This window comes from Phyllostomus discolor, chromosome 5, assembly GCF_004126475.2.
Source record: "Phyllostomus discolor isolate MPI-MPIP mPhyDis1 chromosome 5, mPhyDis1.pri.v3, whole genome shotgun sequence".
NCBI lineage: Eukaryota > Metazoa > Chordata > Mammalia > Chiroptera > Phyllostomidae > Phyllostomus > Phyllostomus discolor.
The window spans coordinates 18,622,256-18,639,346 of NC_040907.2; the positions used below are offsets into that span (position 1 = coordinate 18,622,256).

General features: G+C 55.1%; 2 protein-coding genes across 21 annotated transcripts in view; one reads left to right on the forward strand and one right to left on the reverse strand.

Annotated features, from left to right (window-relative positions):
- EPB41 (erythrocyte membrane protein band 4.1) overlaps positions 1-12,589 on the forward strand; it is a 166,235-nt gene extending 153,646 nt beyond the window's left edge. For 18 of the 19 annotated variants that reach the window (XM_036025637.1, XM_036025631.1, XM_036025627.1 and 15 more), the window contains 4 exons: positions 5,108-5,209; positions 6,326-6,406; positions 9,464-9,568; positions 10,264-11,069. In XM_036025637.1, coding sequence (XP_035881530.1) covers positions 5,108-5,209; positions 6,326-6,406; positions 9,464-9,562 — 282 coding nt within the window. In that variant the 3' untranslated portion in view covers positions 9,563-9,568; positions 10,264-11,069. Of the gene's footprint in view, positions 1-5,107; positions 5,210-6,325; positions 6,407-9,463; positions 9,569-10,263 lie in introns of all 19 variants that reach the window. The other variant, XM_028511607.2, reaches the window with a different exon arrangement.
- Positions 12,590-13,089: 500 nt separating this feature from the next.
- Positions 13,090-17,091, reverse strand: TMEM200B (transmembrane protein 200B). Of its 2 annotated transcripts, none has more exons than XM_028511610.2 (2): positions 16,978-17,091; positions 13,090-14,993 (listed from the first exon to the last, which is right to left on the reverse strand). In XM_028511610.2, exon 2 carries the CDS (start codon positions 14,971-14,973, stop codon positions 14,050-14,052), a length of 924 nt encoding a protein of 307 aa, XP_028367411.1. In that variant the 5' UTR covers positions 14,974-14,993; positions 16,978-17,091; the 3' UTR covers positions 13,090-14,049. The 2 variants fall into 2 exon arrangements, with proteins under 2 accessions (XP_028367411.1, XP_035881540.1); XM_036025647.1 differs by lacking the exon at positions 16,978-17,091 and adding an exon at positions 15,507-15,638.

Genomic DNA, 17,091 nt, shown 5'->3' on the forward strand with positions numbered 1-17,091 from the left:
TTAACGTTTCACAACCAAAGACGGAATAAACACAATAAATAACCTTTTTTCACAGGGTGCCTAATTGTTTGCTCCAAATAATGCTAGGCTTTTATGGGCCATTCTTTTTAGAAGACATCACTGATCTGAGAATGCCCGGGAGCAGCGGTCCCCAACCTTTTTGGCATGGGTTTGGGGTGGGGGGGCGGGGCTGGGGAGGAGACAGCAGGAGGCGGAGCTCCAGTGGTAAGGTTCCTTTCCTCCATCCTGGGTCACCTCCTGCGGCGCGCCCTGGTTCCTAACAGGCCTCTGACTGGTACTGGTGGCCTGGGGGTTGGGGACCCCTGCCCCAAAGTAATTTATTAAAATCAAAACTGTCTTGGATCTGACTGTTTCTGGCCACCCAATTCACTGAGGGAGAGTGGTCCAGTGGAATGGTTCAGAATATGAGCTTTGGGTCAAACACACCAGAGTGCAGGTCCTGGCCTCTCCATTTATCGACTTAAGCAAGTAACTGAACATCTCTGAGCCTTGATGCCCTGTCCCACCCCCCCACCTCCACCCACGTGATGTTAGAACCTGTAGCTGCCTCATGATTTTGTTATGAAGATTGCATAAGACATTGCCCTGGCCAGCATGGCTCAGTTGGTTGGGCATCATCCCACAAAGGGGGAGATTGCTGGTTTGATTCCTAGCCAGGGCGCATGCCTGGGTTGTGGGCCTGGTCCCCAGCTGGGGCACATGCGAGAGGCATCCAACTGATGTTTCTCTCCCTTTCTGTCTCCCTCCCGTCCCCTCTCTCTAAAAATAAATAAATCAAATCTGTTTAAAAAAGATTATATAAGACATAGTACTGCATGGAATTGACTTGAACGCCAAACCTGAGAGCATAAATAACAGCTATGATAATTATAATCAATTCAGTACAATTAAATCAAATTTAATATCACATAAGAATCTTTGTATTTAAAATTTTTGTTTGCTTCCCACTTTTAATAAAATTTCTCTTTCATTATTGACAATTTGAATGAGTTAGGGTTGCTTATGTTGTTTTTCTTTCCTTTTTTAAATCACAGAAGCCAACAATAAGAAAAACTCCCCCCCCAAAAAAAAGAAAGAAAAAAGAAACACTTTTCCCTCTATAAGCTGAACTGTTCATTCTTCCTGCAGTGAGCATTTCTCGAGCATTTCTTTTTTTTTTTCTTTTTTTTTTCTTTTTTTTTAAAGAGTTTATTTATTTATTTTTAGAGAGGGAGGGGAGGGAGGGGGGGAGAGAGAGAGAGAGAGAGAGAGAGAGAGAGAGAGAGAGAGAGAGAGAGAGAGGGAGAGAGAGAGAGGGAGTCAATGTGAGGTTGCTGGGGGTTCTGGCCTGCAACCCAGGAATGTACCCTGGCTGGGAATCGAACCTGGGACACTTTGGTTCCCAGCCCGCGCTCAATCCACTGAGCTACACCAGCCAGGGCTCGAGCATTTCTTTATTAGGCCAAAGCAATGTCCACGGTAAACACAGGCTCTGCCCTCTGGAACGTACGTTCAGTCGGGAGAGACAGGCCGTAAAACACATAAATAGCCGTGTAAATCTGGGACAGTGACAAGTGCTGTAAAGAAACTAAACTAAAATAAAGAGTTAGACAACCCGGGATTACATGAAAGATTGCTACTTTGGGGCTGGAATCGTCTGGAAAACCCTCTTTGGGGAGTAGATATTTTGGCCACGAGGCCTTGCGGATCCAGGATGACTAGTTGGGTCACGTGACACGAATCACTCATCTCGCCAAGCCTCTGGCTCCTCGGCTGTAAAATGGGGATATACCACCTACCATTGCAAGATCTGGGGGGGGGGGGGGGGTGTATCCAGTGAAAGGATGTCTGTCAAGTGCTTGGTTAATGTTGAAATGCTTCCCCCTTCTCTCTCTTCTGAGTGTGGAGCTTGAGTTTGGTAAATAATGAGCAGTTGCATGAAGTTTTTTAATAGTGGTGATAAAGTGGCATCATTAAAGCAGGGATCTTGGAAGGTGACTCCTAAAGCTGTGTCCTGAATATATGAAAGTAGGGGCTGCCTGGAGACAGGAGTACGACTGAAGCAGGTCTGGGAGATCCTTGTGGAGAGCTGAAGTGTAGCCTGAGGAAGCAGGAGAGAGCTGTGTCAGCAAGGGAGACACAAATGAGTGAATAGGGCTTGGCAGTGAAGGGGACTGAAAAAGCCAGAGGAGGTAGGAAAGAATTACTTGCTATGGGAGGGAGCCTTTTACGTGGTCACTGCCATGGATACAACCTAAATGTCCATCCGTGGGGCACAGTTAAATAAAGTATGGTCTGTCCAATTAAGGTAATTCTAAGCAACTATTTTAAAAAGCTTCTGATGAGAATCATCTACATGATAAACTGGTAAGTGAAAAAGCACAGTATAAACTGGAAATAACCTGTAGAAAAAAAAGTGCCTGGTGCATGATAAGTGCCAGATAATCCTTTGCTATTATTATTTATTTTATTTGTTATAAGAGTATTTTTACTTCTGTTTTTATTATCTGACCAGACTACTAAGCCCAGGGACCTTGCGGTTCTTCTCCCACAACCCCACTGTTAGGGAGACAGGGTGGGAGCAGATGGGGAGCCGGCATAGGGCCTTTCTGTTTGTGTGTTTGTGCGGACGTGCGCGCCTGAGGTCCCGTTTACGTCCAGTGAAATGCACGGGTTTTAAGTGCTCGATTTGATTGGTTCCGGCAAACGTATATGCCTGTATGACCAAGGTGCACTGCGGACACAGAGCATTCCCATCACTCCTTTCTTTGTAGCCTTCCCCGGCCGCTCCCTACCCTTCTAGGCAACTGCTCTGATTTCTGTCGCCATAGTTTTGCCTGTTCTTGGACGTGATATAAACAGAGTATACTGCAGTACACTTTTGTGTCTGAACGTGTCCTTCAGGCCCATCCATGTTATGTGAATCCAGTTTACTGTTTTGTATTGTCAAATAGTATTGTGTTGTGCAAATATTCCACAATTTATCCTTTTATTTGTTGATGGACACTTGAGTTGGCCCCGGTTCGGGGCAAATAGGACTGAAGCCGCTGTCCACGTGCACGTGCGCGTCTCTCTGTGAACAAGTCCTCACTTTTCTCGGGCAAATCCTGAGGAGTAGAATTGCCGGGTCACAGGACACATGGGTGTTTAACTCTGTAAGCAGCAGTCAAAGCCGCAGTACCCTTTGAGGAAGCACTGGTGAGACGGTCCCAGAGAAGAATCCCGGTGTGTCTCCTCCACCCGCCACCTTCCTCGGGGACCGGAGGGGAGGAGCAAGGGGCCCGGGACCAGGTAGGAAACACTGAGTCTCAGGTTCAGTACAGGAGGGACTCTCTAAACAGGCTCGGCCCTCCTGGCATGCACATGTATATTCTTATAACACTTCATAAACTGTTTTCATCTCTGTGATCTTTTTTGATCTTCGAAACAATGCGGTGGTGGAGGCAGAGCAGGCGTGTACTACCGTATTACCTGTTATAAATGGGAAGACTGAAGCTGAGAGAAGTCAGGATAAGTTGCCCAGTTATTTGAGCCGAGATCCGAACCTCAGTCTTCAAACTTCAAAACTTGAAACTTCACAAATTTCTTGCCCGAAGTCCTAGTTTAAACACTTATTAACTATAGAACCGTGACCAGTTACTTAATCTCTCTGGACGGCAGTTTTCTTAATTGTACACTGTCCGTACAATAATAACAGGACCTACTTCAGATACTGAGACGTGCCATTGAGATAACACTCGCACTATGTGCTTGACACATAGTAGGGGTGCAGCACATCTTAGTTAAGTCTGAATCTGAGGTGGGTAAGGGGGTCAGGGCGGCAGACAGAGTCAGTGAACCAGCCCACTATCTACCCGGAGTGGTGGTGCCATGTGTGAAACTTAGACGACACGACCCTGCTCCCTGTCTTCGTTCCGTCTAGATTCCTACTCGGACAAGAACCCGGCCAGGGACTTTCCTCTTTCCTAATTCTCTTCTCCTTCCTCCACCTGAGCCCCGCCCGCCCATGTCAAAGTTCTGCCTTAGTAACATGTGGTCCTTCTCATAAAAAGGTTGGAGGCCTCTGCTTATCATGCAAATGACTGTTTATGGGGAGGGAAAAGAGAATAACCTGACACCGTTCACCTCTTTTGCTTCAGGATTCTTTATGAAAATAATTGCAGTTCTCCAAATGCCCCTCCGGATCAGTGCGCACTACCAGTGCCAGGTGTTGTAGGTCACTGTCGGGTGAAGAGCACGTGGCTATAGGCAGCCCCTGTGTCCTCAGTCTCATGTGTGTCCACCTTGGTTTGGGGTTTGCAGCAGCGAGTCACACAGCCCAAATGACTGCTGACCGCTGCTCTCCGGGTTGAGTTTGGCCCCGGGCCAGCCATCTCTCTTCCTTCTGCTGACGCCACGTCTCAGCCTGACCACAGTGTGTTTGTTTCCGTCATGAGTGACGAGCCCCAGAGAAACAAGAAGTACCCCAGTCCTAGCTTGGCATTTTGAAAACCCCTCCTATAATAAGGAGGATCCATTTCAATAATAGTGTTGTTGTCAGAAATGCCACTGAGATATTATGTATATTTCCTTCCACTCTGCTTTAAAGGGACCCTTCCTACTTCATTTGTTTCCTGTCTTCCATCTCCACCTTCAAAGAAGATAGCTTGAGATTCCTTGGCTCACCGAATGAGCCACCTGGCCGGGGCTGGCTTTATTTATTTATTTAAATGTATTTATTAAGAGATCACTATAGCCCTGTCCAAAGTGTCTCAGTTGGTTGGGCATCATCCTGAAAACCAGAAGGTCACAGGTTCAATTCCTGGCCAGGGCACATCCCTAGGTTGTGGGGTTTGTTCCATAGTCAGCGCGTACAAAATTAAACAAGTTAATGCATCGATGTTTCTCTTCCTCTTGTTCTCCCTCCTTTCTCCTCTCTGTAAAAAAAAATAAAAGAAAAATAAAAGGGAAGAAAAATTTTTTTAAAAAGGGAGAGAGAGAGGTCGCTGTAAAGGAATCAGGTTTCCAATTCAGAATGTACAGCTGAGGAGCAAAACTGCGCCCGCAACGTCTGCCCGCAAAGCTGCCTGCAAGGCACAGTGACCGGTTGTTTCCCTCCCTCCTGCAGACTGAGGACAGCAATGGGGACTTGGACCCCGGAGTCTTGCTGACAGCTCAGACCATCACGTCAGAGACCACCAGCAGCACCACCACAACTCAGATTACTAAGGTAACAGACCAGCCGGTCCGCTCTTCCGGAACCCAGGGGCATGTCAGGCGTGCTGCCTCTCTGCAGGCAGGACTCCGGTCCGTAAACAAGGGTTCTCTGCCCCAGCCCTCCTGAGGCAAATTATTCCAAGTGTCCCAGGTGGCAAGGACCTGCTGCTTTCCCCAGGAATAAGGCTGGGGAGGCCCCGAGAGTGTCCCTGCCTCCTTAGTGGTGTCATAAAGTCACACGTGGTGGTTCTCCTTACACACCTGTCCGTCTCTCTGGTTGCGGAGTCTTCTATCTGGCTGGGCCATCTGGCTATGGAGGTAAGTTTAAAAAGTCAGTTTAAGGGCAAGTGTTCTTGGTATCCAAGCCAAAAAAATCAGGACCCTGTCCAGGATCACGGCCATGGGAACTGTAGTTTGGATGCTGAAATACTGGAAGTATCACAGCGTTGCTTATGAAGGCAAGAGGGACAGTATGTATAACATTGGAACTGCTCCCAGAAAATCAGAGACAGTCCATGTTTGCTGCAGCGCTAGGGGAAATGCATTTTCTGACAAGTAAGAAACCTAGGGCTCTGGCCGAGCTCTGCCCATCGACACAGAGCTGACTGGAAGCCAGCCACTCAGCACGTCTAGGTCCTGGTTTCCTTCCTGTGTCAAGTCAGGAGACCTCCCCACCCTGAGGAGGCGATTTGAAGCGTTTTTGTCGTCAATAATATGAACATGCTTTAAAATACAGAGCCCCGTTTCAGGCTGCATAACACTTTTGGTCAGTCTTCTGATTTTTTTCCTCCTGAAAATAATAAAATAGGCTGGTAAAGAATAAACAGAGTACCTATCTATTTTGTGTACTCACTGAATTTTTACGGTATTTAGGAGGAAGAAAAAGGGAAAAGTAAGTAAATAGAGAATTCTGATTTTTTTTTGTTGAACTTATTAAAGATTTTAGCAATACAAGGGGAGAGAGGTGTGTTCACTCAGCAGGTCCAGCCAAGATTCCGGACAAGCACGTGAGAGAGCTGCTCTGTGCGGTGCCGGCAGCAGGTTCAAGTTTGGAGTGGAGCTTGCAGAATGATCCCTTGCTGTTTCTCTTTTCTTTCCTTCTCATATGACCACCTCCCTTCGGTTTCAGACTGTAAAAGGTGGGATATCAGAGACCCGGATCGAAAAGAGAATTGTGATCACAGGAGATGCTGATATTGACCACGATCAGGTGGGAATGCGGAGGAGATTGTGGGGACGGGAGGGGTCCCTGGGGAGGAGGTTGATGGGTGTAAAAGATACCTCTGCCAACTTCACCTCCAAAGAGCCCCCTGGGCTACTCTAGCTCTTACTCAAGGAGAAAGACAGCCCTGACCTGCGTGACTCAGTTGGCTGAGCATCGTCCTGCAAGGCAAAAGGTTGCTGGTTTGATTCCTGGTCAGGGCACATGCCTGGGTTGGGGCCCGGTCCCCAGTTGGGGCTCGTGCGAGAGGCAGCCAATTGATGTTTCTCTCACACGTCATTGTTTCTCTGCCTCTTTTTCTCTCCTTTCCTTCCCATTTCTCTAAAAATAAATAAATAAAATCTTAAAAAAGAAGAAGAAGAAAAAGAAGAAGAAAGACAAAGGGAATCCACTCACTGAGGCCTGTGGGGTGGTGGCCATAGACTGGGGAGCAAGGAGGTATAATAGGAAGATGTGGACTTTAGTTTCAGAACACCTGAGTTCCAATCCTCGGGCTTACCCAATTCTAACGCTTAACTCCCCAGGCTCCCGCCCTCTCATCTATACGGTGGGCGTTGTAACACCTTCCTCTCAAGGTGGTTTTGAGAATCGGGTGAGACACGGGTGTCCAGCGTGTGGCACCTGGTGGGCTCCAAGTAAATGGAGCTGTTGCTGTTGGAGGGATATCCGGGACCTAAACCTGTGCTAGGGACAGTAGGTGACATCAAAGCAAAGGGAAGGTAGGAACTCTGCCCTCGGGGCTGTCGTAGCTGAGGAGACAGCTAGGGGGACATGGACTTGACTTGCTTTCTGCCCTAGATCGAACACTAACTCACTGTGTGACCTTGGGTGAAACACCTTGCCTCTGATTTTTTTCCTCTCCCAAAACAGTACACTGATCTAGATAATTTCTGGGCCCTTCTGAGAGCTAAGTTCTGTGTTTTCATGTTAATTAGGTACTAATTGTGTGCTGCAAGCAATTAGCAAATAATAAGGTCAGGATTAACGTTCCCAATTCCCTGTCAGAGAGGTTACGGCAGGCAGGCAAGCCACAGCAAAGAGGGGGCGGAAGACACTGCATGCAAACGCATCTGGAATCATTGACAGGAGCGCTGGAGCGGTGCTTCTGTGGCCTTTATTCTGATATGCTGAGTGCCTTTAAAAAAAAAAAGGAAAATAAAACCTGAGCAGTGCTGGGGGTTCCATTGGTAGCAGGGTTGAGACTTACAGATAAGAATGCTGGGCTCAGGGTCCCAGCAACAAGGCTGCTCAGCCCAAGGGAGAGGCCTCGCAGCCCCAGCTCAGGGGGCCTGCTGCATCACCCGCCTGCACCCACCTCTCTCTCTGAGCAGATCTGGGCCCCGCTATGTGCTCAGTCTGTGCTGGGCAGCAGGAGCAGCAGGCTGGAAGGGTGTGTAGGGTCTGCAGCGAGACAGACCTGGGTTGAACCCCGACTCCCTGGCTCACTGGTTGTATGCCCTTGAGCAAGTTATTTTATTTCTCTGAGATGTAGTTTCACCATCTATAGAATAAAGAAAATCATAGGTTTCTTCAGGGTTGTTGTGACAAAGAGCTGCTCCAGGGTCCCTCAGTTCTTCTGGGCGCTGAGGGCTCCGTGGAGGATAAGGCGTGCCCTCTGGACAGGGGAGGGAAGTGCTCCAAGAAGGACTGACTGTTCAGGAGAAGCCATGCGGTGCAGGCTTTCGTAGAGAGATGGGTGAAGGCTGGGGTAGCCAAAGCCAGGGCTTGGGCTGGGCCTTGAAGCATGAGCAGAAAAGCTGGGCAAAAAGGGATCAGGGAAGATGAGCAGGGGCCTATAGAGGTGGTGGTTCCAGCAATAGCTTTCATGGAGCCAGGAGACCAAAAGAGGGATCTCCCTTTTTCCTCTACCCTTCCCTGTCCATCTTAGAGATTATTCTTTTAAAAAAATATTTATTTATTTTTAGAGAGAAGGGAAGGGAGAGCGAGAGAGAGGAAGAGAAACATCAATGTGTGGTTACCTCTCATACGCCCCCTATGGGGACCAGGCCTGGAACCCAGGCGTGTGCCGTGACTGGGAATTGAACTGGCAACCCTTTGGTTTGCAGGTCCGCACTCAATCCACTGAGCTACACCAGGCAGAGCTAGAGATGATTCTTAAGAGCCAGAGTCAACAGGCAGGTCTAGCTAGAATCCTTTTTAATGGTGGGCGGGGGGCTGTCTCTGAGAATCGCTGTGCCACCAGCCTCCAAAGGCTTTAGCGCCTTGGGGTGCTCTGAGCTGGAGGCTCAGAGACTTGCAGCCCAAGGAGAGTGGTGGCTCCATTGCTCGTCTTTCCCTCTGCTCCCTCTAGCTTTTCTAAAGCACCAAAACCCCTTCAGATGCTAAAACAGGGCCCCTCCTCCCCAGAATCTAAAAGACAGTATGGTAAAGAGGAAAATTGGATGGACTTAAGTTAAAACTTCTGTTGCGTTACTTACTAGGCACTGTAACCTAGTGAAACACCAGGCACTTTAAGCACTGAACCTCAGCTTCCTTGTGTATAAAAGGGAAATAATGATTTTTACTTTCATTCTTTGGGTGGCTGTGAAGACTAATTATACTTGTATAATAATAAGTAATGTGGTTAGGCTGGTGCATGACAGGAGGCCCTCCCACGCCTCCTGTCTTCTCCCGGCTTTAGCCAAACGCATCTCTCCCTTTTCATAGCACGCTTCTGTGTCTCCCTCGCCTGTTCTGGACTTCCCAGTTACCTTTCGTTGAACACAGCTTTTGCTTTGTCCTTTAGACTCACTTCCGAGTGGGTCCTCCACCAGACGCACCAAGCAGGTGCAGCCATGGCCCCTGAAGTCCCTCTCTGACTCCTTAGAGACAGCTCTAACCTTCCCTGTCTCTGCGTTTAGTCCGGGAGCTTCCTCGTGCGGGATGCAGTAGTTAAGGTCATTATCAGCGTGGCTTAGCCTAAATGCTGCCCTGGTTCTGCAGACAGGATTGAATTTGCCAGAGAAGTGCTGTCCTGTGACCCCTGCCTTACTTCATCAGCCAGGCTGCTGTCCTCCTGATGGGTGTCCTGTCTGTCTTTCTCAGGTCCTCGTGCAGGCCATCAAGGAGGCAAAGGAGCAGCACCCAGACATGTCAGTGACCAAGGTGGTCGTCCATCAGGAGACTGAAATCTCTGAGGAATGAGCTCAGGTAGGGGCTGCTCTTGCTGGGGTGGAGGGTGCTCACTATCCCAGCCTCAGAAAGCACTGGATGGGACCCCTGGCCCCTCTGGAAGCCATGCCCCTAGAGGGGTCCGCCCTGGAGCTTGGTACAGAGAAGGCAGAGGAGAGATTGATGAGGTTATTAAGTATCTGGCTCCTGCTAAAGCAGCTAGGTCTCCTCGCGCCCTCCTGCCCTTGCTTAGTGGTGGCAGCAGTGACGGGGTAGAGGAGACATCCCAGACAGGGATGCAGACTCCCACCCACCTCCTGCATCTTCATGCCGCTCCTGCTTTTCCAGCTCGCCTGGCTTCCGGTCCTTCTCTCTGCTGCTCTGCTCTCTGCTGTCCCGGAGGAGGGCCAGAGGAGGAGAACGGGACCAAGAAAAGCAGGACCGGGCTGTCTGGAAATGGAGGGGTTGGGGGACAGGGAAGACATGGCTCAAGTTCTCGGACCGGACTAGGGGGTTGAAGGCAGAGCAGCTGCTTTTTGGGAGACAGGGATCCCGATAAATTCACGCCCAAAAGCAGTTTACAAGTGACTTGAAGACGCCCTCAGGCACCAGTCGGGACTGGGTGCTGTGGAACCTCGCAGGCCTTGATTACATTCGCAGCCACAGGAATTTGGTAATGGGACTGGGTAGGGCTTCTTTTCAGGATTTATCCACTTTGCTTTTCTTTCCTCTAGGAATCGTTTACCCCCAACTCCCTGCCCGTCTCCCATCCATGAGAAATGATCAAGAAGCTAAACTGCAATAGTCAGACTTCAGACTTGCAAGATTATTATAAACCACCAGAAAATTAATTTCACTTTCTATTTGGAGTTTATACCAACAGAGTCTTCTAGACATCACCGATCCCTTTGAATACCTTTTTCTATATTGTGATACCAGAGATTGTTCAACTTTTCACTGTCCGGACTGTTTTTAAAGAGCTTTTGGGGTTTTTATGGGGTGGTTTGTAATCCCTTCATTCAGTCTAGCCTCTCCCCCTGTATTTCCAACCCAGCTACTGACAGCGTCCGCAGAACTCCTCTGGAAATCCTCCAAAGCCTCTGTCAGCTGTGTTGGGGGCCAAAGCCAGCTTAATGGGGCTGCCCTGCTCCTCTCCCAGTTTTGTGCCCTTCGGATGACAGCAGAGACTTCCAAAACCAGCCCTGTCTCGGAGCCAGCGATGTGACGTTCCCAGAATGGCAGGCAGGGTGCGGCCCTGATCCACAGGCCCCAGGAAGAGTGCCCCTGTCCCTTTGCGGAGGTGGTTTTGGCGAGGCAGAGCCCTCTGCTGAGAATGTAGTATTGCTTTTCCTTCCTCCTGTTCTTTCTCTTCGGAGCTTCTTTAGATCAAAGACGTAAGAAGCCGCTCAGCTGCATCTGATACTGTGAATGTTCGAACAGACCCGTGGCCTTCACCGTCCTGCCCCACCCCCTCCTTCGACCTCGTCAGAAGCGGCGGCGGCTCTGCTGCGCGCTCCCCCACCTCCCGTCTCAGGAGACCCAGACTCACGGGAAACTGGGCACTTGTGGCCCAGAGCACTAGAGGCACATTTTCCGTGGCGATTAGGGCAAAGAGAGCGAATGAGGGTTTTGAAAGGTTTTCTGGCTCTGGGGCTGCGCACCCCACACAGGGATGGCGGGCTGTCCCTCGGGCGGAGCCTGCTAAGCAGCATGTCCAGGTGCCTCCCCCGGGCCTCTTCCCTGATCCTGGGTGATCAGGAATGTGACGCAGGGAGGAGGCTGGCATCCTTGACCTGTCTTCTTACCACCAGCACCTGCCTGCAGGCACCCTTGTGGAGCAGGGCAGTTGGCTTCTAGGGGCCATTCTGCCCACAAGACCCCACGTGCCAAGGGGGACAAGCACCAGCTCTGCCCACTCTCACTCCTCCCCGCCCCCCGAGGGCTGCCAGGGTTTGTGGGCTTGATATGTATGGTGGACTTGGGTTTAATTCTTTTGTTGTGGTTTGGTTTTGAAAATGAGGGGTGATGTCTCAGTTCCACCATTCCAGGTACAGACTTGGGGGCACTTTTATTCAGTGGGGCTTCTCTGATCTTCCAGCTTGCTCCCACAAACAGATCTGCCTGGAAGTCCTGAGAATCCTCATTCTGGGGCAGGTGTGAATTCATGAGGCGGGCGGGGCAGGGGGAGGGACACGGTTGGTCAGAGGCTGCAGTCCCCGGGGGCTGCAGGGCCGTTAGCAGGAGAGAGGCCTGCCCTTCTGCTCCCCGCAGTGGGAGCCCGCGGCGTGTGTCCAAAGCCTCTGCTGGCCGGGTTCTGCTCAGGCAGGCGCAGCTGGTTTGAACGTACTTCAGGTGTGTGCGTTTTTCTCTTAATAGTGGTGTGAGATTGTGATTAAGCAACAGGCAGCTCTCTCCGGAGGGGGCTGGGGGTTCAGGAGGACCTCAGGTGGGACGCGTGGCCGGCTCGGGGAGGTTGTCCTGTCTCAGGAACAGACTTACAGCCTGTGGGCATAGGTGTCGCTATGGATGGGGCTTTCTGGTTGGTGCCCAAGCCTGGGTGGTCCAGCTCACACCAAACAAGCCTATGGGAGCTCACTTCCCAGTGGCGGGCAGTCCTGCCGAAAGCCCCCCGTGGCTCCCAGAGCTGGAACCTGCAGAACGAAGAGGGTGGGGGACAGGAAGCGAGCACAGCCCGCGCACTGGGAATCTGGCAGACTGCATATTCCGTGCTGTCCAGACCAGCGTGGTGGCTCTCGGAGCAGGGGCCACACACCTGGGGGCCTCACCTTTCCCTCAGCTCTGCCACCAACTCGCCACCCTTCTCGCTGCCTCCTTTTCTGTGAACTGGACTGGAAGGTCTCCAACGCCCTTCCGGCGCTGAGAGGTTCTGACCTGGACTAGTAAGGGGCGGGGGGGTCCTTCCAAGCCTCTTCCCCTCTCCTCCTCCTCCTCTGGTAACAGACCTCGGGGTTTGGCAATACTTTGGATTTTTTCCTCCTGCGGGTGTGTGTGTGTGTGTGTGTGTGCACGCGTGAAGAAACACAGGCTCTGTCCGGGCGGGAGAACAGAGGGGAGGGACTCGGCGGCGGTTTTCCTAAAGTGACTCAGACATATCACGGTGACAACTTTCGCTGCAACTTTATTTTTATTTCACTTGAGAAATAAAGACTTCCTCCGAGCCACATGAGGTTCTGCCGCCCACCCACGCGCCCAGCTGGCCCCGCGTGTGTGAGCCGAGGGCCCACAAAGCCCGGCTGCAGGGGCCTGTCGGGCACCTGGGCCACCTTCCCGGGCCCTCCGCCCTGAGTTCTGCGGGGCAGCTGCGGGCGAGCGGGCAGCTGCCGCCCGGGGAGACGGAGCCAGAGCTCCGGCCGGACCAGCACCAGGGGACGGTGATCCCAGGAAACACCTGCCCAGGACCCCGGCCCCAGGCCGGTGGTCCTACCTCTCTCAAATGTATTATTTTGGTGACAAAAATGAAGGAGCTTTGTAAAATTTTTAAAAATTATGAATCATATCAAGTAGTTGTTTACATTTCTCGACAAAATCGGAACTGTGGCAGCAGAATCAAATTGGCAAAATCCTTAGGTTCCACAGGCAATAATGAGGTCTGCTGTTTTGGCCTTTCGTAGTAAGAGAACTGTAGTGTTTAGGTATGTGTTTGGTCTTGCTTCTTGTACTGCATTTTTCAATAAACTAGAAAAAAAAAAAAAGACTGAGTCTCTGAGGACTGATCGACTTTTAAAGTTCTCTTCCCTTTTTGCTAAAGTAAACTACCAACATTAGCCAAAATGCAGCTTCAACATTGTGTAAAAAGATTTCTGAGGACTGGCAAATACTTTTTGCCACCTGGAGGGAGTCTGCAGCATAGACCAGGACGGAAGGGAGAAGGGGGCTTCTCAGACCTGCGGGGGTGGGAGGGGGCAGAGCCCCCGCAGGAAGGCGTTGGCAGTAGTGGAGCCCTATCAGGGTGCACCCCTCTCAGGGCGGACCCCGAGTGGCTGAGGGAGGACAGGGCCTGGGGTGGTGGGAGGTGAAGGCTCAGTCCCCACCCCAGATGGCAGTGAAAGGTCTCAGCTGTACCCCATCGCCCATCACCCACCTTCCTGGAGGCCCAAGCCCAGTCACCACTGCCACCTCGGGGGAAGCTGGAACATCCCAATCTACCTTCCAAGTCTTCAGGGTCCTTTCCCACCGCTTCAGGTTTGCCCAGACACCAGGTGCATCTCCCAGGTACCCTGGCCTGGACCACAAGCCCCTCAGGTACCTGCTCAGGGCTAAGGCCACTTTGGAGGCTGAAGGACTTCCTGAGGCCGAGCCATGCTGGTCTCGAGTCCACACTGAAGCACATGCCAGCGCGTGGAACCCTGGTGCAGCTGGCACTTGTCTGCTGACATGCAGTCAGGACGCCTCAGCAGCGGCTGCGGCCGGAGCATCCATCCCCCAGTCTGGGAAGTGACAAGCGCCGGTCCTGCTACCAGGTCCGCGGTGCAGCCTCACCGCAGGCCACCCGCTGCTGCTCAAACCCGAGCCCCCAAGTCCACTCCCCCTCCCAGCTTGGCATAGCCCTCCAGGCTGAGGTGATCCAGCCGCGGCCAGCTGCGGTGAGCACAGTCCCGAGTAGCGGGGGCCCCAAGCAGGAGCTCCCCAAGGCCCAGATCCAGAGACTTGGAGTGTTCGATGCAGGAGCCGGAGGGCTGCACGGTGATGATCACATGGCCAGCCTGGGTCCGCGGGCCCCAGGGTGGAGGCAGCCCCGGGCCCTTCAGCGGGTAACTGTTGAGCAGGGCAGGCAGCCCTAGGCGAGGGTTAGCAGGTTCTGAACGCAGACTCCGCACTGACGGGACAGGCGAGGTGCCCCGGCGTGGCGACAGGTCCCAGCTTTCTGGCTCCGCACAGCCCACGGCCAGGGGCGTCCTCGGGCCGGGGCTGGGGAGCAGAGCGAAGTCCCAGCCAGGGCCGTCGGGGGGCCGCAGCGCCTGGGCCCGCAGTGCCCCCTGGCGAAGCCGTTTGGTCTCCAAGTCACGGTTTTCGTAGAGCAGCGTGTTGGCGCAGATGAACACGAACAGGCCCACGCCCATGACCACGGGCCCCAGGAGCCGCAGCCGCTCGTGCGGGCCGTGGGCCCGGCCGGCACCGCGACCCTCGCGTCGCAGCTCGCTCACCGGCGGCGCGCTGGCATTGGCAGCCCGGGGCCCCGGGGCCCCCGCGCGGTGCGGCCAGTAGCCGGCCACCGCGATGCCCATGCCCACCAGGACCACGAGCGCCCCCAGCGCTGCGAACGCCCCCGACGGCGAGCGCAGCCGCAGCCGCGCCCGCACCCGCAGAGGCTCCGGCGGGGAGCGCGGGCGCCGGCGGCGGCCCAGGCGGCGGCCCAGGCGAGAGACGCGGCCCTCGGGGCTCCTCCGCACCTCCGCGCGGTCTCCGGGGCTCCCGGCAGTCATCCCGCCGTCGTCTGGGCGCTCTGCGGAGAGAAGGCGGAGGCAGGGGCTGAACCGACGGGCCTAGTGCCGGAGCGCCAGGCTGGGGGCACAAATCCGGGAGGGAAGATCGGGCTGCCTCGCCCGGGACGCTTGGAGATCCCTGGCGGCCACCCCCGGATTTTCCCGGGCTGCCAGGCAGGGAGCCGCCCCCACTCCGGTTTTCCGCAGCCGCGCTCCGAGCCAGGGCCGCGCGGCAGAAGCCCGAGTTGGCCGGGCCTGCGGGCGGAGAGGAGGGAGGGGGGCGCCCGCTGCTGCCTGGCGCATCCTCGGCTGCAGGGCTCCGACCGCCGACGCCCTCGCCGCCAACCCGCGGTCCCGAGCCCCGGGAGGTGTGGGGGCCCCGGAAACGGCGTCTGCAGGGTAAGTCCCGCCCGGGCGCGACCTCACCCCCGCACGTGGCAGCACCGTAGTAAAGGGGGTGGGGGGAGGCAGGCCGCCCGGCCGCCCGAGCCGCTCGCTCGCGGGCCCCTCTTCCCCTACTGCGCTTCGCATACCGCAGCGCAGAAAGGAGGGGGTGTCGCCGACTCCAGCCTCTTCCTGCCCGCCCCCTCCTCCTTCCATCCTCCTCAGTCAGCGCTGAAGCTGCAGCAGGAGAGACGTGAGCAAGACTCCGGGAAGACCACTCTGGCCGTGACCAGCGGGAGACTTTGCCCGGGATTTCCGTGAACTCCGCTCAGAGGGGGCCGCCCCCCACCCCGCCCCAGCAGCCCGGCTGCGGCGGGCAGGAGGCAGGGGGTTCCGGGCCGGGCGCAGGCCTTGTCCGGTGGACTCCCCTCCTGGCTCGCCCCTCGGCCCGGGCAAGGCTGTTCCCAGGTTGCAACGTTTCCAATTCGGGCTCCTCTGGATGAATCATTCCCCTTTCCCGCCGCCTGGCCTTCTCTGCGGCCTCCTCTGCCCGAGGCCCCAGTGGCCCGCGTCCCGGCCGGTGCAGCACCGCCCCTGCTCCTAGGGCCGCCCCAGGGTCCGGGCGCCGGGCTCTAGTCCCTCCCGCTGCCGGTTCGGCCCAGCCCGGGGACTGGATCCGGGCCGGAGCAGGAGTAACCGGGCTGCGTGTGGTGTGGCCCCCAAGGAAGGGAGGGTGTAGGAAGAAATGCCCGCCCAGGCGCCCGGGGCCGCAGGAGAGGGGGATTAGGACTTTGCGCGACCCAGTGGTGTGTCCTCCCAACCCCAATCTGGTTTGTAAACAGCCCCGGCGCTGGAACTCGCCCCAAGGCCCCAGGGGCGAGGCCTTGCTACCCTACCCACTCCCCATCCGCACCCCAGAAGCTCAAAGCAGGACACCCATCCCCGCCCCCGAAAGGAGAGCGGGAAGCCCAGGGCCTAGCATGGAGTAGCAGCGTCTGCCGCGTCCACAGCCCGCTCTTCGCAGATGGCAACTGTGGCCGAGCGAGGAGTCCGCCGCGGTCACGCCGCCATACAAGGCGGGGGCTCCGCCAGGACCCGACGCGGGGCCTCGGGACCTGGTTCAGCGCGGGGCACTTCTCCGCACAGCCACGGAGGGTCCTGGCAGGGGGCGAGGCCCGTTCCCCACTCGTGGCTGAGTGTGAGGACCTCTCCGCAGCCCCGAGCCAGAGAAGGGACCGCCGCGCCCCAGGTCAGGGCTAGCGCCCCAGCCCCAACTGGAGAAGTCACCCCGAGCCCCCGGGCATCCCTGCGGGGAGGGAGTCGGAGGCGTGCGGAGAGATGGGGACGTGCCCCGAGACCCCGAGGCTCTGGAGGGTGTGCGTGGACGCTGGGGAGCCCCGAGGGGCCAACACTGGGCGACGCAGTCCGAAGGTCCCAGGTCGCGGGAAGTTCTTCGGCTCCAGGTCCGGGCACTTCGGAACCCGCCTCCGCCCGCGTCCGCTCCCCAGTCCCGGGGAGAGGGAGCGCCGGCCCCCGCCCGCCCGGGCCTGTGCCGAGGGAGGAGCCAAACAGAAAGTTGGGAAAAGTGAGGAACGAACCCCGGGACCCTGCTTTGCTCACCTGGCCCCCGGGTGGGTCCGGGTCCGAGTCCGCGCGCCGTGACTCGCGGCGCTGCCGCGGTCTCCACGGAATCCGGGTCCCCGGCCCCGCCCCCGCCCCGCCCCGCGCAGCCCG

Coding starts and splice junctions, on each gene's coding strand:
- TMEM200B (XM_036025647.1), bottom strand. CDS start 15,573: ATGGAAGGAGGAGGGGGCGGGCAGGAAGAGGCTGGAGTCGGCGACACC. Junction 14,994..15,506: donor CCCCTCCTTTCTGCGCTGCG/GTATGCGAAGCG, acceptor TTCTCTCCGCAG/AGCGCCCAGACGACGGCGGG.